The sequence below is a fragment of the Setaria viridis genome, chromosome 4, assembly GCF_005286985.2.
Source record: "Setaria viridis chromosome 4, Setaria_viridis_v4.0, whole genome shotgun sequence".
NCBI classification, from domain to species: Eukaryota; Viridiplantae; Streptophyta; class Magnoliopsida; order Poales; family Poaceae; genus Setaria; species Setaria viridis.
In genome coordinates, this window is record NC_048266.2 from 6,704,203 (window position 1) to 6,730,813 (window position 26,611).

A 26,611-nucleotide genomic window follows, 5' to 3' on the forward strand; every position below is an offset into this window, starting at 1 on the left:
CGCGGTCCCTGACGTGCATCTTCATTGGTTACCCAAGCAACCATGATAGCTACATGTGCTATGACATCGAGTCCCGGCAAGTGTTCATTTCGCGCCACGTTGTCTTCATTGAGCACATGTTCCCATTCCGCGATGCCAACAAGACCCGTACTCGCTCGTCACCTCAAGCACCCCTTGTTGATCACGTCAATGACATGCCGATCGTGCAAGCGCTGCCAGGACCATGACTTCGCCAGAACGTCGTGTCGTTAGCACCTCCGTGACACTCCCCATCGCTGCTCGATGTTCAAGATCCTGCGCCCTCGACTCGATCAGCTCCTGCGACAGCCACTACGACGTCACGCACAGCTCCATCTAAATAGGCTGCCACGACATCGCCCTCGCTTACAGCTGCTCCAGCTGCAACGACATTGCCCTTGATCACGCTGTCGCCTGCACCAACTGTTGTAACCTCATCCGCCCTGCTGCAACGACGTCTCCCTCGGCTATGACATCGCCCTCGACCATGCTGTCGCCTGCTGCGGACTCGCTTGCGCTGCTCGCCACGGCGTCAACTACTTCATTTTCCACAGAGTTGCTGCGACATCCGATGATGATCCGAAGCCGCGACGGCATCCGCAAGCCCAACCCAAAGGACGCCCTCGCCAGCAACGGCGGCCGCTGTCACCTCCACCTATGTCCGTTCGGGCAGCCCTCAAGGGCCCACGTTGGCTTGATGCTATGCAGCAAGAGTTTTCAGCTCTCCAGGCAAATCGGACCTAGACCCTTGTGCCATGCCCACCAGGTGCCTGGATCATCTCCGGCAAATGGGTTTTCAAGACAAAAGCTCAATTCTGATGGCTCCCTTGACCGCTACAAGGCCAGATGGGTTGTCTCGGGCTTCAATCAGCAACCAGGGATTGATTTTGGTGAAACCTTCTCGCCCGTTGTGAAGCCAGCTACCATCCGGATGGTGTTGATGGTCATCGCCTCCAAGCAGTGGCCACCACACCAACTTGATGTCTCCAACGCATTCCTACACGGCAACATTCAAGAATGTGTGCTCTGCTAGCAGCCCACTGGATTTGAGGATTCGAACCAGCCCGACGACGTTTGTCTCCTGTCCAAATCATTGTACGGTCTTCGTCAAGCACCGCGAGCTTGGTTCACGTGATTCGTCGAGCATGTCACCTCCATCGACTTCGTCCAATCTCGCGCCAATTCATCGATGTTCGTTCTATGGCAGGGCTCGGGCATGGCATATCTACTCCTCTATGTCGATGACATGATCTTCTCGGCATAGACACCGGCTCTCTTGCAGTACATCGTCGCCTCCTTGGCGAGCGCGGACCAAAGAGGAGAAGCGGCGCTGGCGAGGAAGAGCGCCGCTTCTGTGTTTTTTTGCGCGCAAGGGTAGCAGGGTAAGGGGAAGAAGGGCAAAAGTGTCTTTGTTCAATAGCATTTAGTCCATGGACTAAAGTGGGACTAAAACTTTTTAGTCACTAAAATTTTAGGAGGTGGGAACCAAACAAAATCGTAGTATACGTGCCAACATGCATCAGTACGTGCTGGATTGTCCACGAAATTAAGCTCCAATCATCCTGATAGGGAAATTAATTAATTTCTATTTCCAGTAAAGTATCGTCCCATAAGAGCAAGTTTAGTAACCTTGTCTAATAGACAAGCCAAATTATATGTAGAACAATCTTATAGACCAACGATTTATCCCTTCACGTCTTCCTATATGCAATCTTTAATTGTACCGGAGCCCTTGTCAGATTTCCATCCTCAGGCTGACCGCACCGCACCGCGTCTACGCCAAGCCAACCGGCAAAGTAGGATGGCCCACCGTCAGCACTCCTTTTATAGGTCAGGAACGGGCAGCCCGCTCCTGTATACGGCCCCCCAAAATCATGCCGCAGCCCGTTGCCGAGAGGCGTGGGGCCCACCCCGAGAGCAGATACAGGCGCAGGGCGGAACATCTGCCTGTCCTGGTCTCCGAACGGAGATTTGGTGTACCCCATAGCGGCGGCGCGGTTTAGCTCCTCCACCGCCATATTTATAGGCGAGGTCCATTCCCAGGTCCCGGGTGCGGATAGCCTCACATACGAGCTACTGCATGCGGGTGGGACCCAACATTTGTTTTGAAAAGCGTGATCAGCTGGTCGCTGGATGTGTCGACAAGTTCTCTCTTTTCTCCGGTTCCTCTCTCTGCCACGTCTGATTTCGCTGATGTAATCGGTCGATACGACCGCTGAGCTGTCCTTATTGGACGTGCTCTAATGGCCTCCATGGTATCTTGCTGGTGTAGAGGACATGAAATGTATTGATATTGTGTGCCATGGAAGTTCGGATGAATGCGTGGATTGGCAATCCAGAATCCACGTTCTGATTATCCGCCATTATACTACTATCATCCAAAATATTGTTGCTTGACTCTTAACATTTCGCTTCGGTTTTTGGACATGGGTAACTTGAAGGTTCCTATATTCACGGCTCGTCCTGATCAAGTTGAAGCTGATCAGAATGCATGGAAAAAGCTAGGAGGGCAAAAGATTGAATTTCTGCTCGCTATATTGCCAGAGAAATTAGGGACATTACCGATAATTTTTAACCTTTTTTATTATTTTGCTATTTCATCCTCTTTTTACTCCAGATGTTGCCACTCAGATATGTTGATCATTTAGTTCATCCACAATTTAAAGTTAGGACCAATTTTATGAATCTGCAATGTTGCTACTCAATTATGTGTTATGAATCGATAACTTAGCTTGTTAAAAAAATTACCCTTCAAATTTTTTGAATACCCATGCTTGAAATCTTAGGACCACCCCCTATCTAGCTCTGTTATCATGTACCCAATGTGTGTGCCCCAGTTCTCCACGCGAACATTGACGTTTTAAGCACCAAAGGTGGACTTGCCTGAAGCGCTGCTAGCTGAGCACGGATATACGATAGATTTGTTCTTTTATATACTTTTATCCTCCTTTTCTTTTTATCTTTTTGAAAATAGCACTAGCTAGGGCATTTGTAGATTTGACTGATATTAAGAAAACAATGCAGTAATAATTTGAATTCTCCTAACGTTGCAGTGTGGCGGTGAGCCAATGAAGACATTGTTAATCCTTGTTCATTTTCAGCAAATATTGTTATTATTTGTTTCAGAGAGAGATCCTTTCTCGTTTTTGAAAACTGACCACGTAAATTTTCTTCTTTGTGGTGTAACCTACACACTCGAGTTTGAGTCAATAATTGTTTGTATTTTTTATATTTATTCTAGAAATTAACAACATCATTATTTTAGTGGTTGGTGCCTACGATGATTTGGTCAATCTTAATATATTCCAGCCATGTCTTTAAAAGATACTCATAGGTTGGTGTCATCGGTATGGGCTTAAAAGAATGTTCCTTAAGCTAGCTTGGCAACTCGTTTAAAATTGCTCTGATTTCACTTTTTTTTTGAAATCGAAGTTAGCCGATTCTATTGAAAGTCAGCTTTGGATATCAAAAGAGACTACAACAAACACGGATAGATCAATTTTGGAAAAAAGCTTAGTTACATAGGTTTTGAAAAAAAAAATCCTCATTTCCATTTTCATGGTAGATCTGTCTCAAAACATTGTACAAGTATCATAAAACGGGCCAAGAGCCCACTTCTATTTTCTAGAAGCCCCCTGTACCTTGGCTCTAAGCGGCCTTGTTAACAAATCATCTCCCGCCCGCCGCATCGGTCTGATAAGCCCATCAGCCCAACTAACCGGTCAGCTGGCGCGCTGGCAGCGGCGCCCAGCCGCCTACCGGCTCCCATGAAGACGGAGATCCGGGCCCACACGCCACCCACCCTCATCAGACGTCACGTGAAAGCGCGGTGGCAACCGTCTCCCACCCAGTCGGTGTACGTGTTCGCCGCGCGCGGCCGCGCCTGCTACCCCCGCCATGTGGGCCGCACGTAAGACCCTCCCCAGCACACAAACGCGTCGCGGTCGCTTCCCCGCCAATTCGGCCCTCTGACCGGCGGACCCGTCGTCCGTCGGGACGTGCGGGCACCACCTGTCATGCATGCGTCGCGGCGCGGTGCCCGTGACCCGACGCGAGGGAAAACAGCAGCGGACCAGGTATATATCCCCCCTCGCGAGGAACTGCTACGGCCACGCGCGTCGTCTCACGGCCAAGTGGGTCCAACGAGGCAGCGCCTCCGTTCGCCGGCCTCGGGTGCGCGTAGCGGCTCGGGGGGGTGGGAGGCGCCTTTCTCGAGGTGCGAGCACGACTCCCAGGCCCAGCCCACTACGGGGAAGCGACAAGTGAACGGGCGCTTCGATTTTTACAGAAGCATCTCTCTCTCTCATCACAGTCCCCCTCATTCCCTCTCGCAGCCCCGGATCTGAAACAACTCCGAAAAAATCGTACCTGAGAGAAACCCTAGCGCTGGAGGTTTTCCGCCGTGGCGCCTCGCCGGAGACCTCCGCCCGCCGCGGCCGCCGACGCGTCGCCCTCGTCGTCCCCACGGAAGCCCGGCGAAGATGCGCCACCGCCCGCCGGGGCCACGCCGGCGGCGGCGGCGGTGGCCGGCGTCGCCCCGTTCGAGCAGGCCAGGAAGGCGCTGTGCGTGCGGTCGCCGTTCGACGGGGAGGAGGCCGCGGCCCGGGACCCCTGGCTGCCTTCCCGGGTCGCCAGATGGGCGGCGGTGGGCGACGTGCAGAAGAAGCATAAGAAGGGCCAGTCCCAGCAGCCGCAGCAGCAGCAGCAGCAGCAGCCAGAGCCAGCACCTGCCGTCGAGCTGCACCCGAGAGTGCCTGCTGGGCGCAAGGGCTTTTGGGAGCAGTTGGAGCCGTATTTCCGCGAGTTCACAGCGGAGGATTTCGAGGAATTGGTGACGAAGCATCAATTCTGTTCGAGCAAGATTGATCCATGTTTCCTCATACCTCTTGTGGGCGGTGGCGAGGAGTTGGTGGAGAATTCGGATCCATCGCATGCTTCTGTGGCAGATGAGAGCTCGGATTTGCACTCGAATTTGGGCAAGAGTAACGAGGAGTTGGGGAGTAACAAAGTGCAGGATATGCACGAGTGCTCGGATTATGTAGGAGCCAGCGTAGAGCTCATTACTACAGATGAGAGCAACAAAGAGAATTGTGATCAGGACATGCAGGAAGTGATTGTGCAGCAAGAGGAGCAGCCGGTTGAGATTGTGCTAGATCAAGGCAGAACTGATAGCATTGCTTTACCAAGATGCAGAGAGAATTCGGAACCTTCTTTGAGTTGGCTCCTAGGAGCAAGGGCACGGTTTGTGCTCACATCAGAGCGCCCAAACAAGAAGAGGAAGCTCTTGGGTGCAGATGCTGGGCTAGAGCAGCTTGTGCTCGTTCCATCCTCAGAAGGCGAGACTGATTCAATCTGTGATGTTTGTTGTTTGGGAGAAAGCGATCTGGTGTCTAACAGGATGCTTCATTGCAAGAGCTGTGAGATATCTGTGCACCAGAAGTGTTATGGTGTGCATGTTGTGCCAGATCGCTTCTGGTTTTGTCTTTGGTGTAGCCGGAATATGGAGATGCCACGGAGGTTGACACGGAGTGATACATGCAGGACTGTGTTAACGCCCTGTGTGCTCTGTCCAAAGGAGAAAGGTGCTTTGAAACCTGTAAAAAGGGACCCTGGTCCATCCGCAGATGGAGGAAACCAAGAATTTGTACATTTATTTTGTAGTCTTTGGAGACCAGAGTTTCATGTAGAGGACATGGAATCAATGGAGCCTGTCGTCAATATAGTAGATACCCAAGAGAACCAGTCAAAATTGGTGTGCAGCCTTTGCAAGGTCATGCATGGCGCATGTGTCCGCTGTAGCCATGGTATGTATTCTTACATCATCTCTCTGGTTACTCCATTGATCACCTCTCTCCAAACACTGGTATCTTTTTTTATATTCAGATGAGTCTCTAATTTAAGATATTTTGTGGTACACAACTACACATGGTGACATGAAGAGTCAAATGTCCATTTTTTCTTCTGCACAGTGATACTTTACTTCTAACTTTTTTTTCCCCTTAAACCTAGTGCTTCTCAACAATGAAATAATTCTCTCTCTTTCTCTGCACTTATTTTCCCATGTGATATCCAAGTTTCATTTACATCTTACAGCAGCAGTCCTTGAACTGCTGCGTCTTCTTCCAGGTCCTGAACTCAGATATGGACCAAACTTGTTAAGTGCGCCATTCAATGTCTAAAGCTCCCTAATCAGCATGTAACCAAAACTAAGTGTCTTTAGAGGCTGACACATGGTCCGATCCTTTTAAAAACGATTCTGTTGATTTATTGCTGACTAGTGTGCCATGTCAACAAATATTTGTCTGATAGGATGCCACATCAAGATGCGTCCCCTATTAAGATACCATGCAAGCCAAAACCATCAGCACTTGGAGAAAATAAAACTATATTTGTGAAAGAGCTAGCATTTGAGTTGTGTTGCATTGTTGCATGGGTGTAGTGGCACTTGAATAGGCACGCCCGTAACTAATGTTTTCCATGACCTAACTGGTTTGTAGTTGCAGGGGACCTTAACAGTATAAATCATTAGGAAACAGTACTGACAACTCATACAAAAGTAAACTGACCATGGAAAAATGGATTTAATGTGTAGCAGAGAATCAGTTGAGGTCTATTACTATTTACTATCATATGATAGGTCTCGTCTAAGTTTCGCAAACTAGAGATCATGAATAGTGGATATTTTGTTTCTCAGGTGACCTGTGTCAGATCTATGTTATTTAAGTTAGCATGCCAAGTCAATTTGATTTGTTCTTGAGGATGGTTTGGCTAAATAAGTTACGAGGTTTCTTTTCTGAATAGTTCCTGTGACAAATAGAGCTGTATGGAGATTTAGTGCTTTCTTAGGAAACCATTTATCTGGAAGAAATAAGAATCTAATTGTTGGAATCATTGGTTGGTAGTTATCTGGGTGAACTTAATGCAAACACAGTGATACCCAGTGATGGTATTTCTGCCTTTTGTGACCAGTGGAGGAAGGGGTGGGGGGCACTGTATTAATGAAAACACTTACGAAGTTAGCTACATAATTGACTTTTAGAAGCCTGAAAGGTGAACCTCGAAAGTTGAAAATAGCACCTATGTATTTTTTTTTACCTTTAGGCTAGTGGTACCAGGGAGCCTGGATTAATAATATGTAATTTGAAATTCTACTCCATTCTTTTTTGTTTAACATCCTAGAATCTGTTCACCAGATTTCTACTGTAAATGCGTAAATAACTATCAAGATTAACAATATGGTAATTACCTGACTAGATTTTTCTTTGAAAATGCTTTCATGAAAGTACAATCTTTTTTTAGTTTATATTGATATTAAGTTATGAGATTAACTATATGATAATTACCTGTTTGGAGACCGTGCAATGCCAAAAATGTCAAATAAAATAGAACCGTGGAAGTATTTTGTAGCTAATGTCAAAATAATAATAGTTCTACTTTTGTAATCCATTCATTTTGCAGTTACTAAGTTTATGTGGTTTTCAGGAGCATGCAGGACTTCTTTTCATCCCATATGTGCAAGAGAATCCAAGCTTCAGATTGAGATCTGGGGAAAGTTTGGCCATGACAACGTTAGACCTTTTTCTTCTTATAGCTGCTGTTCACCATATTTTGTTGCATATTATTATCATCATTCTTATTTTTAATTGTTAATAGGTTGAGATGCGAGCATTTTGTGCAAAGCATTCTGCCATCAGAGGTATCAGCTCCATCTCTGAACTGGACTCCACACAAGTTGAACTGCATGATGGAAAACTTGTCAGTAGGAGGGAGCAGCAAGGGAGATTTACACGTGGTAACAAGGACAAATTTGTGAACGACACAATAACTAGCAGTACTTGTAGCCTAAACAAAACACAGAAAGCAGAAATGGCTACATCCCCATCCATGGTTGGAAGCGCAGAAAATCAAGAAGCTCGAAGCGCAGATATGGTTGTTGATCAACCCACTGCAGATGGGAATCTTATGAGCAATTCTGGAGATATTTCCAGAGGTCTTACAAAGGTATTTATTTGCTCATCTTACAAACCCTGATTGGGGTATGTATGTTTAGTACTTACCTGCATTTTATGTTTGACTGACAACACAGCTAGTTGACCAAGGAAAGGATAGTGTTGGTGACTTAGAATCAGAACCAGGTCTTCATTCAGAATCCCTGGAAGCTGCTCTTAAGGTAATTTGTCTTGATTTTTCATTATTTCATAAGTCACTGCCTGTTTCTTCCAGGTGCATGCCAGTGTGTAATAATTGGTATTTGCATCTCAGCTTAATCATGATTCAAGCTGTTGCAATATACATCACTTTTGAATTTCAATATCAATTCACCTATACGCATTAAATATGACAAGGAATTCTTATTTTACCCCAACATACCCACTTAGCTCTTTATGTGCAGCAATGTAAACATATTTTTGTTGGCCAGCAACATTTAATTGTTTATTTTTAATGTATTTAAAAAGCTAACCTTACAAGTCTACAAAAAGCTTAGTGTAGATATAAACAACAAAGATGAAATTGTGAAACTGTGTTTATTTGTGTAACCTATTCATGTATCCATAGCTCTATGGTGCCATCATGGTGTTCCACAATGCCTTGCTACTGTCAGCCTATTGGCCTATATATTTTTTGAGAAACAATGTGCCATTGCAGCCTGAAACAACCGCCTTCTCCCCTGGTCTGAACCTGAAAATGATCAAGTGGTTGCCAAACTCTGTGCATGCGCCTTCTGTTCAAGTGAAATCTACGAAAGAGGGTTCTTTGGCACCGCAAGGTAACTGAGTAAAAAAAGAGTGTACAGCTGCTGTTTGTACAGAGATCATTATGCTTAACTTTTCCAGTTTATTGCTTCAACCCGGACTTATCCATACTCTTGTCCGACTCACTATATGGAAAGCAACAACTAATATTACGTATCATCCTCTATTCTCTGCAATACTAAAGTGACTGTGGCCATGCTGTTCTTTATTTTATTTTCTTGGATAAGGTTTAAAGTTTGCTGTAGATGTTATGCTTCTTGATATGAAATTGGGTTCTAACAATTTTTTCTGGATGATATGCATATTTTGTAATTGCAATCCTCAGATTTATGTCAGTTCCATTCTCCTTTTTTCTCATCAGGTTATGACTGAATAAGGTAGCATTTACCAACTTTCGTTACTTTGTACAGCCTTTAGAAAATGACGTCTAACATTGTGCCATACTATACCCTGCTTTACTTTCTTGATAGTGTTGGGCTTGTGGCTTGCATTTTCTTTTCCTTTCGTATTTTTAAACTTGGGAGTCAAGTATCTGGCTAGCCCTTTTTGATGATTAAACTAGTCCAAAGCAATGAAGCCTCATCTGACATGCTATATCAATTTCATTAATATTTATAGACTTGATTCTTCTGGTTTTTATTAACAGGAACATTGCTTGGGAGTGAAAGTAAGAACTCAACCGTTTCTGAACTTCAATCAAGACAGGAGGATGGGACCTTGTCGATTGATCCTTGCCCCGAAAAGGACAATGCTAATAAGGGTGATTTAGTTCAAAATGGCTTTTGCAGCTGTCCTGATCCTCATGTAAATAAGGTTTCTGGCCGGCATTTGCGGAAGTACGCTCACCCCATTCTCTCTGCCAAATCATGCATGCTTCCACACAGGATTTAGTTCATGATACTCTAGTTATTTTGCATGCATATTGTTATGGTCAGTGTTTTATTTGAATGGTCAAATAACTTTTATCCATTTCTACCCCATGTAGCATGGATGGTTACCGCTGCTATATTCATCCATTCATAGAGAAAAGGGTGCAAGATTTGTGGGGTAATAATTTGGAGCAAACTATACAAGAAAATGATTATCATGGTGAGTTCCTGCTGTTCTACCCATCAATTAAATAAAATCCACTGCTGGCTTCTTTATTCACATCTGGTAATCTAAAAATTAACTTTGTTTCTTTTCCCAACTTGTGTAGAAGAGTTATGTTGCACTCCTATTGATGAGGACCTCGCGAAACTTGGGCAATTAGATGACATGGCTGCTGTGGATCAAGTCTGTAAAGCAAAATTATCATATATTCTGGAGCATTCACCTGATGACGAAATAGAAGGGGAAATAGTTTATTTACAATCCAGGCTACTCAATGGTGTTGTTCCCCTGAAACAGAGATATGGTAAGGGTACTTTCCTCTTTGTTATATGCGCTATCATTTCTTATGCAGGAGAACCAAACGATGTTGGTTGATGCCCTCTTTTTTTGGTTCCCCCGCAGTACCATCTTAATAATTGGGCTTCAGAGTGCAAAATGAACTGTTTAGTTGAGTTTATATTTCTTCAGCTTTCTGAATTGATATTTCAGTCGTCCTTATATCTTGCAGAAGATTTGATACTCAAGGTTGTCCAGAATATTTCGTACGAGTTAGATTCTGTCAGTAAAAGAAAATGGGATCATATCATTGTGAACCAGTTTCTTCGTGATCTGAGGGAAGCTAAGAAACGCGGGAACTCAGAAAGGAGACACAAGGAAGCTCTAGCAATCCTAGCTGCAACTGCACCTTCTGTTCCACCAACCTCAAGAAATGCAACAGTGAGGAAAGATGCAGGAAGCAAGGTTATGTCTGCTAGACAAGAGGTTAGTACTGTGCCTTTGCTTCCTCAGTTGATTTATGCGTGTTATCTTTTTTATTGACCTCCCTTTGTTTCCAGAACATGCCAAGAGCCAGTGCTGGATCCTCAAGAATTAGCCAATCGTCTTCATCGCCGCAAGCAAAGGATTTATCATTTTCTACTAATAGCAAAGTCTCAGAAGATACCAACTTTGGCATTTTTGATCTTGCAAAATTCTCCAAGAAAAGTGCTCTTCCCTGTGATATATGCATGCGCTGTGATACTGTATTGAATCGTATTTTTGTCTGCTCCAGCTGCAAGGTGCTTTGCATTTACTGTCTTTCGTCTCCAAATTGCACTCCATCAACTATTAACTCTTCATGATCAGCAGGCTGCTGTCCACTTAGATTGCTACCAGACTATGAAGTATCCTACAGGCCCATGGAAGTGTGAACTTTGCCAGGAAATGCCCTCGGATTCTGTGATCTCTGGTAATCAATCAGATTGCAATGGTGTAAAAGCATGCTTGGTGCAGTGTGGTTTGTGCCATGGAACATCTGGTGCTTTTAGAAGGACTCTGAAGGGGCAATGGGTTCATGCTTTCTGCGCTGAGGTAATGGTTTGTGCTTGTCCCCTTATTGCTATTTTGCTTGGCTTATCCACATTTTAAAACTTCCCCCACTTTTCTTAGTGGCTATTGGAGACCACATTCAGAAGAGGCCAACATAATGCAGTCGATGGAATGGTACCGATCTTTCATATTTATTTCATTATATGCATATCGCAAGAAGCCACCTTGATCACAACTCGATTTGAATTATCTTATTATTTTGTTCTGACTGTTCATTCTAAAGGAGAGGCTTCACAAGGATAAAGATACATGCTCTATATGCCACCGCTATGTTGGTGCATGCTTGAAGGTTTGATTGTTAATATTAGCCTTTATAATTGTTAATCTAGAATGTATAGACAAACCAATCAAATTTTGCTAAGTTTTTCTCTTTCGACCGTGCAGTGCAGTACAGCAGACTGTCAAATTACTTTCCATCCTTCATGTGCGAGAGATGCTGGGCTTTACATGAATACAAAGAGAATTGGTAATACATTGCAACATAAAGCATACTGTGGCAGACACAGTATCGAGCAGAGAAAGGTATGCTTTAAATTGTTTAGGCAGGGTGGACCCTGTAACTAGTTTTCTACCACTATGTCATCAATCATCGTTATCCTTACATTCTTATCTGGAAATTTGTGCAGGCTTATCGTCAACAATATGGACCTGAGGAGGTCAAGAGCATGAAACAAATGAGGGTAAACACACTATCTGCTGAAGCAGGATCCATATTTGCTTGAATCACTATAGATTCCACTTTCTTTTATTTTGCTAACTAGGGTAGTAATAATTTGAGACTGTTGCCTTTTAAAGTACGTGTGTTTTTCTAGCCACAAACATTACCTTTGCCATTTTGTGTTTGAATCTTCACTATTTTGTGTAAAAATAGCTCTTGTTCTCATCCGGTCCATGACATTTAAACAAGATGTGCGTTTCTGTTCTTTTGTGAAACTAGTGCCATACTAGGATCATAACAAAGTAATGTGGCAATGTGGCAATCTGCAGTACTGACATTCAGCACCAGCCATGGTGAAAATCATTATAGGTATCTAGCAGGCATTATTATTTGCTATCAAGCAATGCTTAGCAGGCACACTGTATTTGATGAATGTATATGGCTATTGCAAGCCTTACAGAGGATAGAGATTATAATATTACATATAAACGTAAAATTTCAAATCCTCCATGTTTGCGATGGTACCATTTTGTGACCTGTAAGAGTTATATGGAGACAGATAGATTTATAGATTGGCACCAGAGACATTGTAAAACATTTAAAGCTGAATTGCGGATAGCTGACGAGCAAGAAGAAATACCAAATTCCAATTTGTCTGATTTGAACTTTGATAACGTCGACTAAAAGTGGCTTGATAGTTGATACTGAATTTCTTGCTTCTGTTCAGTGATGTAGCCTATGGAACCATATGAACATTTTTCTGTCTGAAGATGGTCAACAAACTCTAGGTTTATATGCCTTTTTGTTTTTCTCAATCTTGGCAGGTTGAATTGGAACTATTACGCTTCCTTTGTGAGAGGATTGTGAAGAGAGAAAAAGTGAAGGTACAATAGCTGTTAATTGTCTATTTGCATACCTTTCGTTTCTCAGGAAATTAAATATCGTCAGCCAATATTGTATTTTCTTTAGGCAAAAGCAGAATAGAAGATTTTAGGCAGTGAAGTACAAATTGGAGGACGTTTTTTTTATGCCTGCATGTTAAGCAATGTGGCAAAATAAAGTAGGTGTCCAGGGTATGCACCAAAAGATTGCTGCTATTCAGTTTTGATGTCAATTATTATAGCCCATATGCATAGTTCCTTGTCCTGCATCCCAATTGTCCACCTTTCCATCAATCTGAAAACTAGAAACCTTATACCTTGTGACATGAAATGCACCACACTTTTATTGTCATATTGGAATTTTCTTATTTGACATTGTGGTCATCTTATCTTACCACATTATTTGGAATTTTTATTTACTTTCTTTAATCTTGGTTCTTAATATCCCAGAAAGATTTGGTTGTATGTGCACATGACATACTTGCTGCAAGAAGGATTACTTCTGTATCTTCTATGTGGACTCCTTATTATGCATCTGGACCTGGAGCAAGTTCAGAATCTGCCACTACTTCTGTTAATAACAAATCATATAGATCGGATGATGTCACAGTGAGATCAGATGATGTCACAGTGGACAGTACTGTTACCAAGAAACATACTGTCAGGTTTTCTCTGCACAACAGGGACACTGATAGGAACACAGCTGACAGTTCGACATCAACAATATCATATAAGCGGAAGTTGGATGATGGGGAATCACTTGCATTCAAGAGTCTTCCCGAAACGCCAGTTACTGCATTGGAGTCAGAGGATGTAGAAAAAAAACCGACAGACAAAAAGGTTCGTGCATTTTTTTTTTTGGAATGGTTTACCTTCATATTCATACATGTTAATGTAGACTTTTCATTTCATTTTACCCTTGACTCTAATGCTTTAAATAAATTTGCAGCGCAGAGAAACGTATCAAAAGGAGCTTGTTTTGAGTTCTGGCCAAGCTTTGTTGAAGAACAAGAGCCCTCCGGAGAGATATGTTTATACTCGCCGGAGCTCCCTGTCCAAAAGGAAGCAATGCGGTCAGCATGTAGAAGGGCCTGGTGGATAGCCCCATGGCTCCATGTGATGTCTTGAGAATATTCTTTGAAGGTTGATGCGGAAAGCACAGACAGCATGCGGGGCTGTCCATTTTGGCCCTGCCGTAGCCACCAGGGCAGGCATGGTGGGATCAGGGTTGGAAACATGGTGCAAGTGGGTTCTTTTAGCTCAGTATATTTGAGCTTCAGACTGGAAGATTTGACTCATTGAGCCCATGTCACTGTGGAGGCCAACGTGCGTGAATTAACTCACCGATTTAGTTATCAAGGGCAGGTTTTGTGCATTATGCCCTTTTGCCGGGATGGCCATCTGCACATTAATTGTGAAGAAGCAAAGCAATGGTGTTGAAAGAAAGATCAGAGAATTGTTGCTAACTGATGACTTCCAGTAGGCCACCCGTACATGAATATCCATGTTTAGGAGTTGTAGCATGTGGTTTCTAATGTACTAGTTGTGTGGCTTCCATTTGTTCTGACTTTAGAGATGAACCCTTGGCGAGTTGGGAGGGCATTCCATGTTTGTACAGGCATGCAGGCTCAGCATTCTGCTGTGTAGGATTGGTAGCCGATGTGATTAACAAAGATCTGTTAGTAAACTTGGTAGCTGCCATGCTGGCATATGGGTTGTATTGGTATCTTGCAAAGGCTGTTACATGCTGATGTTGGGTTCGCGGCTTGTATATTCATCGCCTTGTGTTTGTCATGCTTGTGTTTTGTGAATGGTCCCTGTAACCTTCCCTGTGTAATGTATATGCATATTCAATCCCAAATCTCGTTGTGGTGACTTGTGATTTGTGAATGATAATGGATAGTGGCCAGCTTTGCACCTTTGCCAAGCATTTCATGGTAACTTCACAAATCATGACTCCATACGTCAGCTCTCCCGTGGCACCATGTCTTTCAACCTTGACAGATTTTTGTCATTATATTATGTAACTCTATGCAACCTTTGTGTTTCCTGATTAACCGGCTCACGGGGATATTTAACTATCATCCGTTCTTACGGATGACCAGTTGTCATCCTTACGAATGTACTTCAGTTGCCATCCTTACGAATGTACTTACATGAAGTAATAAAATTACCATTCTTACATACGTGGCGAACCAACACATCGAACCAGCATGGATCGAGCATGGTAAATGACCATGCTGCCCCTACCTTCTCCTATTAGCTATCCTCTTCCCTATCTCTTACCACTGACATGTGGGACCCATGTGGAGCTATCCTCTTCCCTGTCTCTTGCCACTGACATGTGGGACCCCTGTGGTAGGGCATCTTCAACCTCCGGACACTTCCTGCTGCTTGCGAATATGAGCTGCCCCCGAGGGTGACGCTCGTCGGGAGGCCGCTGCCGCTCGCCCCCGGGGACGGCGCTCGCCGGGCCGCCACCGCCGCCCCCCGTGGGCGGTGCTCGCCGGGGGACGGCCGCCGCTGCCCCACCACCGTCGCTGCCACCCAGTGGGCGGTGCTCGTCGAGGGCCGGCGCTCGCGGAGCCGCCGCCGCCGCCGCCCCCTCGTGGGTGGTGCTCACCGGGGATCGGCCGCCGCTGCTCCCACAGCCGGCGCGCTCGTCGGAGCCTGCCGAGCCCTGCGGGCAGTTGCTTGCCGAGGGTGGCTTTGACAGGTAGAGGAGAGGAGAGAGAAGTGGAGAGGGGCATGGGGGCAGTTCGAGCATTTCGCATCTTGAAAAATGTTGCCTGGTTCGTATAGGGATGGCAAATATGCAGGTGTATTCGTAAGGGAAGCCGTAAGAATAGTAAATAGTTAAATATCCCCCTCTCATGCTATACCTTCTTATAATCCGGATAAAAGTGTTAAAACATAATGGTGATAACCTCTGTACATGAAGTAGAAATTTTGCAATGACAAATGGGTGGAAAATAAATTAGGAAATAATAGCTTCATTTCTTACATTAGAAATTTGGTAGGATTTCCCTCTCGGGGCAATTGGTCCCTCCACTTTGGGCTTATTAATGCTTTGCCTTTATTTTAGGCTCTGTTTGGGAGGAAGGTGTTAAAATTTAGCTTTGGACTAAATTTTAGCACCATCAAATGGGGTGCTAAACTTTAGCTCTTCAGGGTGTTTGGGAAGGAGGCTAAATTTTAGCACATGTGTTGACAAATGACAGATTTACCCTGCTTTCTCCCCCTCCTTCACCCCTCCTCTTCCTTCCTGCTCACCGGGGCAACCACCATCCTCTTCCTGCTTCTGAGCCCAGCGCCGGAGGTGAGGAGCCGGCCCCCGAGCGCGGACGGCGCTGAGGAGGTCAGGCTCGTCCAGCTCACGCGGAGGCCGCGCGGGCAGGCGGGGCCGGCCGGAGGAGGCGGCGGCGGGCGAGGTGGAGGCGGCGGGACGGGCCGGAGGCGGAGGCGGCGGCGGGGCGTGCCGGAGGCAGCGGCGAGGTGGAGGCGGCGGGGCGGGCCGGAGGCGGCGGCGGCGGCGGCGGCGGCGGGGCGGGCCGGAGTAGGAGGCGGCGGGGCGAAGGCGGCGGGGCGAAGGCGGCGGGCGAGGTGGTGGCGGCGGCGGCGAGACGGAGGCGGCGGGATCGGCGCCGGAGGTGAGGAGCTGGCCCTCGAGCGGTTCGGGTGAGGAGGCGGGGAGAGAGAGAAACTGAGGGGAGGAGAGAGGGTAGGGGGGCAGGGGGGAAGGTGGTCCTGGGGGACCACTTTTTAGTCCATTTAGTCCATTTTAGCTACCCCCAGTGACTAAATGATTAGAGGGGGCTAAAGTTTAGCCCACAAGATTTAGCTGGGGTGTTTGGGAAGCTTGGGGGCTAAAATGGACTAAAGTGGGGTGCTAAAGTTTAGCACCTCTCTCCCAAACACCCCCTTAGTAAATTTCACAAAACGACATATTGCTTGTCAAAATTGCCGTAACTAACATGTCAAAGTTTCATAGAAATTTATATTTAAGAAATTATATATCACTGACCCACGATTTTGCTGCGCGACATGTCGCGAAAACAATATATGATCACAACACTACATATTTTAGATGGGTGAAACTAGTAATATACATTACTCACTAATTTGGTTTTGTGATACTATCGCACGTTAAATTTGTAGTTCGTGATATGACTTCTTCAGTCTGTAACTTTGCAATAACTTGGGAGACGATATGTACTTGGTATGTAGTAGTAGTTTTGTAACATTCACTTTCCCCCATTTTTGGACAGACGACGCACAAGCTGGGCGCCCACGCAGAAACTCGGCGGCCCATTTGTACGGGTGCGTTTGGTACAGCAACCGGATTCTGATTCTCGATAAGAAAGAATCTGTACCAAACGATTTTTCTGGGGGCCCTCCGCTCGTCCGGTCGTCCCGCAGCGCCCCATTCGCGTCGCCCCTCTCCCCTCTCCTCTTTCCGTCCCGCAGGCGACTCAAGTATCGCGCGGCTAGGGTTTTGTCCCCTACGGCCGCCGCCCCTTCCTGGTGCCGGCCGCCGGCCCTCGCCGGCCTTCTCCGGAGGTCCGGCCCCCTCCGTTTTGGCCGTTCCTTGGAGCGACGACCTCCTCCGCCCGCCGTCCTCCCCTTCCCGCGGCACGACGGAAGAAGGTCCAGGACCCGGAGGGCCGTCCGTCCCCGCAGCTGCGCCAGAAGGAGGTGGCCGAGGGTCACCGTTGCCTAGGCCCTAAAATCCGGCGCCCACAGACTATCCTCCAAGGTGCGTTCAACGCCTTCCCTCTCCCAGATCTGAGAAATTGTTCCACATCCTTGTAATAATGGGTACTAAAATGTATGGTTCAAAATTTGTATATGTCGAAATTGATGGTATGCTTGTACAAATGGTTAGCACGTGTATGTGTTTATGATTATCAGATTACACAGTGTTTTATTTCTGAATAATGGGTACCATGTGTAGAGTTTCTGAATAATATATTGGACCAATCATTTTGGACTTTGGAATTATATGATGACTGTACCGTGCAATGTGCAAGTGCTAACTATTTATTAATATGAACTTTAAATATTATTACAGTATATTATTACACATATAAATCTGAAATGGACCACATAAAAAGCCTTGCAAACAATCAGTTCAATCTGCCAGGGGTAGTATAGACAATTCCAGCACAATCATCTCTTTCAGGAATCACTTCTCAGCCAGTTTGCCAAACGATTTCATCAGACAGAATCACTCCACCAGAGAATCAGGATCTGGAGCTCTGCCAAACGCACCCGTAAACTACATCTTAGTTAGGGGGCGGTGGCCCTTCGTACGCAGCCCGCTTGTCAGTTTACAGATACAGCCCGATACAAAGAGGCAAAGAGCTGCCCATTCTCTCTCTCTGCCTCTGGGTGGGGGTGTCGTAGACTTGTAGACCCTCCTCGCCTCACCTGCTGGGGGAGCGCAGCGCACGAGCCAGTGGCGACCGCCGCCTCTGCACAGCAGCGGGCAGATTGGCCTGATTAGCGCGGCTTCAGGCGAGCGTGGGCATACGGATGTCGTGACTGGGTGAGTTCCATCAGGTTTTGTGCGGGTTCAGCTGCCGGGGGATGGTTCTAGGGTTAGGTGTTGGGGGACCGTGGTGGCCGTGAGGACATGGCGGACGGTGATGGCGCTTTGAGCACCAAGGAGGAGAAAATAGAGGAAGGGGATAACACGGGCATACTGTGGAAATAAATGGAAGTTTTCCTCTTGAAAAATACTGAAACTGTGAGCGGAAATCCTAAACAATTTTGTGTATCAATCAGGTGGCAACTGGCAAGTAATCTATCAGGGTGCTGTTTGTTGGCAGATCCTAGAGAAACCATAGTGTCACCTAATTCACTCCTATTAAGATGATGAAGTTATACTGCTAGGCCATTATTTTTTCCTGCGTTCAGCTATCACTGTTTGTGCTTGTTTATGTAACTTTTACTTACGAGCATGTCATGTTTTCTAGATGGACCTCAAGGATAGCCTCTCCAAATTTAAGCAACAGCAGGAGAGATGCCAGTCATCATTGGCGAGCATAGCCGCTTCGGCTTCAAAACCAAAGCACAGGGCCCAACCTGTAAATGCTCCATCCGCTCCAGCAAGACCATCACAGCCTATCAAGTTTTCAAATGATACAGAAAGGCTGCAGCACATTAATTCGATTAGGAAATCTCCTGTTGGAGCACAAATGAAACTTGTCATCGAACTGCTTTACAAGGTATTTGCTCACTAAGCTACAACCTTCTTCCATTTTTCATTTCACACTAATGCAAATTGGAAGAAATGATTCCTCCCTTCTGGCCTCACAAATTATAATGGATTCCGCAAATCATCATTCTAATTGAGTTTTTGTCCCAGGAACTTTATATTTTTCGTCTAATTAATTATTGTATTTTTTTGTGTATTAAATCCCAGATTCCCAGGCTCGGTATAGGTTGTTTCAGGATTTTCCGCTTCTTAAGCTTTTTTTTATATTTTTTGTATAAAGGGTATAGGATGTAGTGGTCCATCCTGTTTTCAACCGATTTCCACCATGGTTTGTATGCCTTACTTCACATGCAAGATTATCAATCTTGCTATGTATAGCCTGCAGTTTGTAATATTTTTATGCTGCCTATTCTGTGTTCAGCTCATGCAGTGTAGGATTAAATTTCCAGAATAGTTTAAGGCTGGTATAGTTCACACTAAGTTAATGTGTAGTAAAAGGGAAAAAACTGTTGTGCTGGTTTTGTGATCCTTCACATGTAAGATCATCAATATGGTTATGTACAGCCTGTAATTTATAATGTTTGTATGCTGCCTATTTTGTGTTCGACCTATGCAAAGTATGATTTACTTTCCAGAATAAATTAAGGCTGGTATAGTTCACACTGATTAATGTGTAGTAAAAGGTAAAAAGAATGATGTGCTGGTTTTGCACGCATGTTGCATGTGAATTAGCAGGTGCTATATGATTATGCACTATTTGACTGAGTTGAATATAATGTATTGGCTATTTTTTTTCCTTGCTAGAATTAGGAATGTCAAACCAATGTTAGAAATATTAGAATGGCGCCATGGATTATTTTCTGTTCTGGTTGCCTAATCTTGTACTTAGTGGTAGAACCATAGAAGCTAGTGACATTGCTACCAGAGATAGCAAAAACAATATCATATAAACTTTCTTTATGAATTTGATGCTGCGTCTAGTTTGTGAATGTCAGTTGCTGTTTCTTCTGAATTTGCAGACAAGACAAGCGTTTACTGCAGAGCAGATAAATGAAGCAACTTATGTTGATATCCATGGTAATAAAGCTGTCTTTGACAGCTTGAGGAACAACCCCAAAGTAAGCTATGATGGGAGGCGTTTCTCTTACAAGGTAAATTAATTTGTACTTCTAGCTGTCCATATTTAATTTCAGTTGCTTATCTTTGCTATCTTTCTGAAACCTTAGCTAATTCAAAATCATCTAAATTAGGAATTACTACTGAACTGCAAATCACTTACCATTCCTGCATTTGCATGTGGAATGTTTTTACTAGTGTCCTAGTCAACTAAGTGCAGTCACAAATTACTCTCTGGTGTTGTTATCTGTTAACACCTAGAGATTGGCAGAATTGAATCTTTGAAGGACTCGTAAAATACTACAAAGGATCTGTTTACATGCTTATCATAACCAACGGAAGTAGCATATTCCAATACCAGTGTAATCAGATCATGGGGAAAAATGGCTGAATCAAAATTTGGTGTCTTGGAATATGTGTGATGTGTCGTGTGTCATAGTATAAAGAGTTTTTGTAGTGTTTATCTTGTTGTTTGCAATTGAACTAGTCTTATTTTTGAGGTTCCATGTGTTGATTGCTACTTGCATATGTGCAGTCCAAGCATGATCTGAAGGGAAAAGATCAACTGCTTGTTTTGACAAGAAGGTTCCCAGAAGGTCTTGCTGTAGTGGAAGTCAAGGATGCATACCCCAATGTACTGGAAGATCTGCAGGTGACTAATTTCCTCATCTTATACTTAAGATGTTGTTCCAGACATAACATGATGCTGACACTGGTCAGAAAGGTATCCAACTTGGTTACAAAAATGCTGCTAAAATAATGGCTCCAAGTTAAGTTAGCAATGTGCTCTATTTTCACAAAAAAAAAGAAAAAGAAAAAGAAGAAGCAATGTGCTCTATAACCACAAAGGTAACCCATGTGTTAGTTTAGTCAGGGGTCTTATGTATTGCCTATCCATGATGGTTGTGCTGTCTGTCCTAATGAAGTTCTTTTATGTAGTTTGCTTAACCTTATGTTTTGTAGGTGCAATCTCAACTAGCGTGCTAGAATCACAAGTGGCGAAGCTAAATCTTCTACTATTTATATTTAAGCATATACCTATAATCTTGAGTATTTGCTGTGGTCTAGGCTCTGAAAGCTTCAGGTGAAGTTTGGCTTTTGTCAAACATGGACTCCCAGGAGGACATTGTGTACCCTAATGATCCAAAAGCAAAGATCAAGGTTGATGATGATCTGAAGCAGCTCTTCCGGGGAATTGAGTTACCACGTGATATGGTCGACATTGAAAAGGAGCTCCAAAAGAACGGCATCAAGCCCATGACCAACACTGCGAAACGACGAGCAGCCGCCCAGATCAATGGGGTGAAACCGAAGGCTAAACCCAAGAAGAAGCAGCGTGAGATCACGAAACGGACCAAGCTCACAAATGCCCATCTGCCTGAGCTGTTCCAGAATCTCAACACTTAATCCTGCTACAATGGTAGAAAACTGGAGGGTTCGGTTTACCTTTATAATTATGTTGATGTGTACATACAAAACATGTATGTTGTGTGGCCTTATGAGCTCCGCAAATATGTTTGACAAGATTCTGGATGCCCTAATTATGCATTCTGACATAATACGATACAAGACCTTGAGATTTCCTCAGTTTTTCTTTTATCTCAATTGCAACATCTTCCAAGTTCGCGATAGTTTTGTGAATTTCAGACCTCTCAGGTTTGCGCTTAATTTCAGCGTGCGGTTGTGGATCTTATTTAAATAGCTCCTTCCTATTTGTAAAACTGTTCCACATAATTACTTCTACTGCCTAAGTTTGGACTTATCGGTTATTAAAAAATCGGCTCAAGTCACGCACGAAGGCACGGCAGCGTCTGCCACTGTCGCGTTCTTGTACGTTGGGTTGTGCAAGAATGCAGAATGCCTATTTGGCCCTTGTTCACTTCCTACAAAACTTCCAACTTTGGCACTATGCAAAAAGAAGATTCCCCATCACATCAAACTTGCGGTACATGCATAGAGTACTAAATGTAGACGAAATCAAAAACTAATTGCACAGTTTTATTGTACTTTGCGAGACGAATCTTTTGAGCCTAATTAGTCAATATTTGGACAATAATTCACAAATACAAACGAAACGCTACAGTGTTGCTACAGTAATTTGGCACCTCCCAAATTCGCAAAGTAAACAAGGGCTTGGCTGGTATTGGAATTGGTACTGGTCGCGCAGTTTGTGTCCTGCATTATTGCAAACAGTTCTTGCTTCACCGCTTCATTCCCGTCAGACACAGGTCCCAATGCATGACACCCAAGCAAATGTAAACCCCACACATAAGCATTCCAGCGCCACTGATTTCGATCCTTTTGCTGCAGTTCCACTGAAGTGTTTTGATGTACCTGACTAGCTCCTTTGGTGCATTCTCTTCAAATACAGGTTCAGGTCAAACTGAACAGGAATATGATCCTCCTAGAAGTGCCAAAAGGATTATGGTTCTTTGGAGAACTTTGGTGTCTTCACTTCACACAAGGAATAAGTTCCCCACAACTCTGGAGCGGCCTAGATGTGAAGAAAGGGGTTTTCCAGGTCAAATTGGCTACAGGCTTATGGGCTGATTCTGAGTCGTGGGCTATCGATTTGATTATAACCGCACGTAAGTATGTCTACATTGTTAATTATAACCTATTTGCTCTTTATTTAGGCATGCATTTGGTGGCGCAAAATTGCATGGGTTATAAACTTTATCAGTAGCTGCATCAGAGCATGGGTTATAGTTCTTTCTCTGTCATCGTGTAAAATTGCAACCTAAAGTACTCCCTCCGTCTCAAATTACTATTCATTTTGGCTTTTCTAGATCATAATTTTTGATACTTAGCAAAAGATATGAATCTAAAAAAGCCAAAATGAATAGTAATTTGGGACGGAGGGAGTACATGTCAAGAGTTGCAGTTCTAGTTGTGCACTTGCGAAGTTATGGTTTCTCTAGTTTGCGCATTTTATACATATATAAAAGATGCATGATAGAAGCATGCACTAATCAGTTTTCGCAGAACAACATAAGTCTAGTCTGGCTGTAGGCCAGATATCCTATATACAAGGATGAATCGCCATTCTTATACCTTTATGAGTGTTGTAACAGTATATCAGTATATGCAGTAAAGAAGGTCGATCTTTTATTCAGATTTCGAGGTTGTTACTTTCTTAGGCAGCCGAGCGACCGGGTCTTACGAGAAAAAGGCTCAGCTGCTCATCGGATCAGGCCTGCAACTGTAAGTAGGTATGCTTTTCCATCGTCTGCAAGAACCACGGTGGAAGCTGAGGTTTCCTTCTTTACCTTGGGGTCAGTGTGTTTCGCTACTATCTATGGTTCTTGCAGAGTCGTGGCATCTAATTTCCTAGATTATTCATGCAGTTTTTGCAGCTACACCTCTCGCCGCTCTGTTTCTGAGATGATCAATGCTAGCACTGCAAGATTAGACTTTGATGTGCTATAGTTCCGTATCTAGGAAAAAAACACATTTTACTACCTGAACAATCCAGTTCATCTGCTTAGCCCTATGAACAAAAGTTCGGTTCAGTTTACTCGTTCGAATTATTTCAATTGGCCCAATACAATACAGTATAGCAGCAACAAAGTTCTTTTGAATGAATACGGGATACGGATACCATCAGTTAACTCCAAAGGCTGTCTGTCTTGTACTGATGGCATTTCTCATCTCTCAACTTTCTCAGACCATCGCCTATGGATTGGCTCCAATTGTCATGCCTGTGATTTGTGAATGGCTCCTGTAACCTCGCATGTTTAATGTATACTAATCTAAATCTCATGCGTGTGAGTTGGGAGTGGTACCCGTGGACGTGACTGGCCTTGCCTGTAGCCTTCTACTGTAGGAGTAACTCTCTTGCTTCTGATGCCATATGTCCCCAATCATGGTTGCCATGCCAGGGACCAGGGTGCCTTCTACAGGCATGTCAGCGTCCCTAAACTCGTACATCATGATCCCATATGTCAGATGCGCATGAACACAGAATGGCTAAGACAATGACCCCTTTCTTAGCTCGTACATCATGATCCCATAAAGGGTGTCGTAGCTCGTACCAATCCTCGAACCATCACTGATTTTCATCAGATAGTGTGCACTGAATTTGTTCACAAATATTGACCAAACCGTTTGGCCATCTATTGATCGTAGCCTCATTGGTGTCGTGTCCACCTGCCGACAGTGCCCTGAAAGCGAACCGCGTCTGCTCCCAGTCCTCGCGTTCCTATCAGTCGGAAATGAGATAAGGAGCTGCTGCTTTGTCAGCTCAGCTGTATGGATGACAGGCTGAACGCGGAGCAAATATCCAGTGTAAACCAGCTCACAAGATGCTACTCCTACTATGCAAATTCGTAATGAAAATTCTTCCAAGGGGCCAAATTGGAGATGCTATGTGATCTGCAAAGAAGGCGAGGCACAAATTGGGAGAAAAAATTTACTCTATTGCTTTAAATTTCTACCGTTACATTGCTAGATTTCACCAAATCGGTAGTAAGAAAAAAAAATCTACCTTTTCTATGTACTCTGACGCTACGACGACGCTGCAAGCCTGTCGCACCGTGCCGGCGCGAAAGACAGCCGGTCGTTCTCGAGATCATACACGACGTGCGTGTTCTGCTGCTGGAAGTTGCCGATGACGGTCTGCTCCCCGGGCGCCGCGTCCAGCACGACGCACATCACCCGCGCGCCGAGGTCCTCGAACACGTAGTTCCCGCGCGGTAGCTCCCAGTCGGCGCCCTCCAGGTGCAGCGTCAGCGCCGGCACGGCGTGGCGGCGCCAGAACGCCGTGACGGGGAGCGCGAAGCAGAGGTCCAACGCGGAGCCCTCCGCCGCGCCGCTGAGCGGCAGCCCGACCTGCGCAGCGAACTCGGCCCTCACGGCCTCGTACAGGTCCTCGGGGAGCGTCGTGATCGACGCGCCCGAGTCGATGATCGCGGACCGGCGCCGCGACGCCGGCAACGGGATGCGCGTCGAGCCCACCGAGATGGCCTTGAGCGAGAGGAAGTAGAGCGACGGCTGCGAGGGGTCCCTGAGAAGCGGGGTGCTCCGGACCTCGCCGCTGTGCGCGTGGCCGTGGAGCGCGGCTGGCGCGCCGCCGAGCGTGACGAGGCTGCTCGTGGACTCGAACATGGAGGTGAAGCAGTAGGAGAAGCTCGTGACGTTGAGCTGGCACGGCAGCGACCACCGCCCCCGGCCGAAGCCAGCAATGCCGGTCTCGTTCGACTGGAACACGCCCTTGTTGAAGTGGCCGCACCCGAAGGTCAGGCGCCGGGCGGAAAGGCTGCTGCCGGCATTGCCGCCGCCGCCGTCGTTTCCGAAGGTGAAGAGGTCGGTGGCGAGGTGGCCGGCGGTTACCGACTTGTCGCCGTAGTGGTAGACGTAGGCGCAGCTCCGGTTGCGCCCGCCGCAGGACGTGAAGGGGAGCGCGCGGCACCGGGGCGCGCCGCAGGGGAGCGCGGCGTAGGTGGAGGACGCCGCGGGGTCCAGGAGCGGGAGGCCCTGGTCGAAGCAGTCGCGGCAGGGCGCGCACTGCGTCCACACCAGGTCGCTCCCGGTGTCGAGCGTCAGCGCCACGGGCCGCGGCGGCGTGCCCACGGACAGCCGCAACAGGTACTCGTTCGTCACGATGCCGCCGCCGAGCCCGGCGCGCACCCGCGCGCGCACCGGGCGCTCCGACAGCAGCCGCCGTCGCGCCCTGGCGCGGTGCACCATGCGCCGCACGAGCTCCGGCCGCGCGAGGCCGCGGCCGGCGTCGGCGTGCGTGAGCAGCGCCACGATGCCGGCGCCGGCGCCGGGGACGGCGGGCGCGGCGTGCGTGGGACACGGCAGCGCGAGCAGGACCAGCAGCGCCGCGAGCTTCTTCATGCTAGCTTGGGACGGGATCACAAGAGCTCGCACTGGGATTCCACTTCTTATTTTACGCATCCTGAATAAAGCACGCGGTTCTTGGTGATTCGAGAGCGGGATTGGGCAGTGGATAATCGGGAGGAGAGTGAGGACAGGCGGTTGGGTGATGTGCCACTGATGCCTACTTGTTGGCAGAAGCCGGTGGTGCGGTGACAATGTTTTCAAAAGAACACGACTGCATTGTGTACGCCGTTTTGGCATGTATGCTTTTTTCTTGAATATTTTGTACTGGGCGACAAAGTAAGATGGGTTGGGAGTCGCCCAAGGACGGCAAAGGCGTTTTTGTTTGACCTCTCCTCGGCTGCCCTGTGTCAGCAGAGGATGAGCATGTGCGAGAATCGAACACAGTGAGGACTGAGGACCAAGAATTTTCATGATTGTAGTGTGGATGAAATCATCGAAACCATTGTCCTACTCCTACCTGATTCTGCCAAAGTGACAGTGTGGCACATTCTGTTACATACTGTCATGAAAATCTGTCAAATAAATTAGTACGTAACAGTCTTCAACATTAGAATCTCGCCATTATTTTTCTCACAAAATCTGTAATTTATAGCTACAGAACACAATTACATGGTATGGAAGAATTTTGAAATAAGGATTTGATTATATAAAATTTGAC

General features: G+C 45.8%; 3 protein-coding genes across 4 annotated transcripts; 2 read left to right on the forward strand and 1 right to left on the reverse strand.

The window, feature by feature from the left end:
* The first annotated feature begins 3,785 nt into the window (after positions 1 to 3,785).
* LOC117853374 (uncharacterized) lies at positions 3,786 to 14,645 on the forward strand. The gene is made up of 19 exons (XM_072293397.1): positions 3,786 to 3,928; positions 4,411 to 5,822; positions 7,501 to 7,586; positions 7,672 to 8,019; positions 8,105 to 8,188; positions 8,665 to 8,785; positions 9,418 to 9,607; positions 9,757 to 9,860; positions 9,970 to 10,167; positions 10,372 to 10,625; positions 10,700 to 10,921; positions 10,992 to 11,213; positions 11,292 to 11,345; positions 11,455 to 11,520; positions 11,616 to 11,753; positions 11,858 to 11,911; positions 12,714 to 12,773; positions 13,221 to 13,610; positions 13,720 to 14,645. Exons 1-19 carry the CDS (start codon positions 3,786 to 3,788, stop codon positions 13,870 to 13,872), a joined length of 4,299 nt encoding a protein of 1,432 aa, XP_072149498.1. The 3' UTR covers positions 13,873 to 14,645.
* Positions 14,646 to 17,161: 2,516 nt separating this feature from the next.
* Positions 17,162 to 21,693, forward strand: LOC117852867 (transcription initiation factor IIE subunit beta). Its single transcript, XM_034735153.2, has 5 exons — positions 17,162 to 17,526; positions 18,749 to 19,000; positions 20,010 to 20,141; positions 20,642 to 20,758; positions 21,175 to 21,693. Exons 2-5 carry the CDS (start codon positions 18,749 to 18,751, stop codon positions 21,511 to 21,513), a joined length of 840 nt encoding a protein of 279 aa, XP_034591044.1. The 5' UTR covers positions 17,162 to 17,526; the 3' UTR covers positions 21,514 to 21,693.
* A 1,921-nt stretch (positions 21,694 to 23,614) lies between these two features.
* On the reverse strand, positions 23,615 to 26,387 carry LOC117851679 (aspartic proteinase nepenthesin-1). Of its 2 annotated transcripts, none has more exons than XM_034733549.2 (2): positions 24,593 to 26,387; positions 23,615 to 24,307 (listed from the first exon to the last, which is right to left on the reverse strand). In XM_034733549.2, the coding sequence occupies exon 1, from the start codon at positions 26,362 to 26,364 to the stop codon at positions 24,613 to 24,615; it is 1,752 nt and encodes a 583-aa protein (XP_034589440.1). In that variant the 5' UTR covers positions 26,365 to 26,387; the 3' UTR covers positions 23,615 to 24,307; positions 24,593 to 24,612. The 2 variants fall into 2 exon arrangements, with proteins under 2 accessions (XP_034589440.1, XP_034589439.1); XM_034733548.2 differs by having other exon boundaries at positions 23,615 to 24,480; positions 24,593 to 26,386.
* Positions 26,388 to 26,611: the final 224 nt, after the last annotated feature.

What these genes read in the sequence shown, in the direction of transcription:
- LOC117851679 (XM_034733549.2), bottom strand. Translation starts at nt 26,364, where the DNA reads ATGAAAATTCTTGGTCCTCAGTCCTCACTGTGTTCGATTCTCGCACAT.
- LOC117853374 (XM_072293397.1), top strand. Translation starts at nt 3,786, where the DNA reads ATGAAGACGGAGATCCGGGCCCACACGCCACCCACCCTCATCAGACGT. An exon ending in TCTGGCCGGCATTTGCGGAA is followed by an intron (nt 9,608 to 9,756) that starts GTACGCTCACCC and finishes TACCCCATGTAG; the next exon opens with CATGGATGGTTACCGCTGCT. An exon ending in ACAAGAAAATGATTATCATG is followed by an intron (nt 9,861 to 9,969) that starts GTGAGTTCCTGC and finishes CAACTTGTGTAG; the next exon opens with AAGAGTTATGTTGCACTCCT.
- LOC117852867 (XM_034735153.2), top strand. Translation starts at nt 18,749, where the DNA reads ATGGACCTCAAGGATAGCCTCTCCAAATTTAAGCAACAGCAGGAGAGA. An exon ending in TCATCGAACTGCTTTACAAG is followed by an intron (nt 19,001 to 20,009) that starts GTATTTGCTCAC and finishes CTGAATTTGCAG; the next exon opens with ACAAGACAAGCGTTTACTGC. An exon ending in GGAGGCGTTTCTCTTACAAG is followed by an intron (nt 20,142 to 20,641) that starts GTAAATTAATTT and finishes GCATATGTGCAG; the next exon opens with TCCAAGCATGATCTGAAGGG.